This window comes from Wasmannia auropunctata, unplaced genomic scaffold (assembly GCF_000956235.1).
Source record: "Wasmannia auropunctata unplaced genomic scaffold, wasmannia.A_1.0 LD335405.1, whole genome shotgun sequence".
NCBI lineage: Eukaryota > Metazoa > Arthropoda > Insecta > Hymenoptera > Formicidae > Wasmannia > Wasmannia auropunctata.
Window position 1 is genome coordinate 48,787 of NW_012027485.1, and position 2,349 is coordinate 51,135.

Genomic DNA, 2,349 nt, shown 5'->3' on the forward strand with positions numbered 1-2,349 from the left:
GTGTGTGTGTGTGTGTGTGTGTGTATCATTATCTGGATTAAATTTATATTAAGAAATTGTTTTTTAATACTTTAATACTCACCAATCTTCTAAGGGTTCAAAGTCTATATCTTCCAAAGTTTCTTCTATAATTTCATTTGTTTCTTTCTTAAGCATTTGGCTGCGACCGCACGTACTTTCAAAGCGTTCTTGAACAGCATTGATTTCTTGACTTCGTTGTTCGATCGCTGTCACTGCTTCCAAATCAACAGCTTCTTCAAAATTATCATCGAAAAAACTGTCATTATTGTTAGGATTAGGATTAGCTACGCTCTGAGCATTTTGATCTGTGATACTGGATGATTCATTATCATTATATGGATCAGGGTTTTCTGGTTCTCCTCTGAAGACAATTGAATGTAATACAGATCAAGGAATTAGAATCAAGGAATCAAGAATTAGATTCAAGAAAAATTTGGTTAGATCTTACAGAGCTCTTGCCAAGACATTCTCCAACGCATTGGATTTCAATAGAGTTTCCACTTCCCCGCCAACTTCCTTGTACTTGCCGTCTTCTAGGAGAATAATACCGCGTCTACAATCGATTGGACCGATTATCATCACCTTGTAACCAGGGAGTAATATACCCTGCAATAAACATTTGTATAATTATCATTTTTTTAAATTTGATAATTTAGATAAGTAGTTATCTATTTAAATCATGTAGCAATGGGAAAAACAGTACAGTTATTTGGTTGACCGGAGTATACTCTATCGCAGTGATGTCCTGCACTCCATCAGTGAGACACAACTGCATCATTCTCCTGCCTTTGGGCTGCCACTCTGCCGGCTTCTCCTCGTCTATTACTTCCAAGTTCTTATTGTTGATTTTGCGAATTTCACAAAGCTGCTTATACTTGGCACTCGCTATGTCATACATCTTGTCTACCTATGCTTACACCGGATCTCTATATATATGATATTTGGATCTCTGAGGTAAGAAATATGTGCTTGGATAGGAAATACCACAAAGCTCACCTGGAGAATGTAGGTACCAGTCAATACAGTACGTGTCTGTTGTACCAGATTCCTCGGCAGACATCCATTCTCATTGCTAATTTCCCATAGATCACTCAATTGCCATTGGCCCTCCACGAATTCGAAAATATGCCTATCTGTTATCTGTAATGGTAATCATAATTATCATAGAAGTTAATTATCTCGAGTAAGTTAATAAATTACTTTTGTTATATTATCTGTACTGGTAACTGTAATTGAATAAATTATAGAACATTACAAATATTTCAATAATAAATTCAATGTTGTTCAACAATTAAAAGTTTTTCTTCTTCCTGTTGTTTTACTTTTTATGAATACATCTGACTTTGCATGCAAATATATGTCAAGCATTCAATCATATACAAAGTGAGAAATTATTAAGTGTACATATATTTTAGATATCTTTATAATTTTAATCTTTATAACATTATAGAAACTGATAAATCTCATTTGACAAGTTATAATAAAATATTCAATGTCTCGTTCAACTTTTGCTTGTTTGAAGACACAAAATAATTATAATGTATGTTACCGTTTTATAATTTTAATAATGATATATGTAAAATAACAGAATGACAATAATTCGCTATGTACTTCATGTGGAACTTTGTCCTTAACAAAGAATTCGATGCAATCTCTCAGCCACGCGTCGTTCATCACATAAAACTTTGCGTTCAACTGTCTCTTTATCCGCTTCAGCAAATTTTCATTCATTTTTCGTGTCCTTGTTTTCTATGATATCCGTACGTCACCCGCGCGACTTCAATCAACTTCAATGACGATTCTAACCAATTCCTAACCAGAGTTGGGAGGGCCGAGGGGATAAATCTCATACAATCTCATAGGCCGAGCCGTGCACTGGTGTGTAAGCGTGAGAACGTCCACGTGATCATCACAATGAATAAACTCGTGTTTTGATGCTACCTACTTGCTAGAAGGCTCATCCGCCCATATAGTAATATAGAGAATAATGAATACAGCATAAACCTTGCTGGAGCTGTATGTATGTATATACATACATACTCATATAAAATTACGCAAGCTGCAATAAAAAAATTTTTTAACACTTAAGCTTTTAATGTATTTATGGATATTGAACATGAATTTGTTGTCCAAATTTGACTTATCATGATTCATAATTTTGAGAAAAATAGCACCAAATATGGAAAAAACGATTTTGAGGATTTTTTTATGATGTAGCATCGCAAAATCGCAAACCTTTTTTCTAAAATTTCGTAAAAAATATGCAAAAAGTATCGCGATTTTTTAACTTTAAAATGTATTTTGTTTCGTTTTGGTATGATTTTTTGT

General features: G+C 33.7%; 1 protein-coding gene across 5 annotated transcripts in view; it reads right to left on the bottom strand.

The window, feature by feature from the left end:
* Nucleotides 1-2,068, bottom strand: part of LOC105457015 (recQ-mediated genome instability protein 1-like) — a 5,542-nt gene extending 3,474 nt beyond the window's left edge. The window contains exons 1-6 of one of the 5 annotated variants that reach the window (XM_011701416.1): nt 1,344-1,564; nt 1,222-1,247; nt 1,018-1,161; nt 725-928; nt 470-627; nt 83-382 (exon numbers count right to left, since the gene is read on the bottom strand). In XM_011701416.1, coding sequence (XP_011699718.1) covers nt 83-382; nt 470-627; nt 725-928; nt 1,018-1,161; nt 1,222-1,247; nt 1,344-1,389 — 878 coding nt within the window. In that variant the 5' untranslated portion in view covers nt 1,390-1,564. The other 4 variants (XM_011701417.1, XM_011701419.1, XM_011701415.1 and 1 more) reach the window with 4 other exon arrangements.
* Between the last annotated feature and the right edge of the window lie 281 nt (nt 2,069-2,349).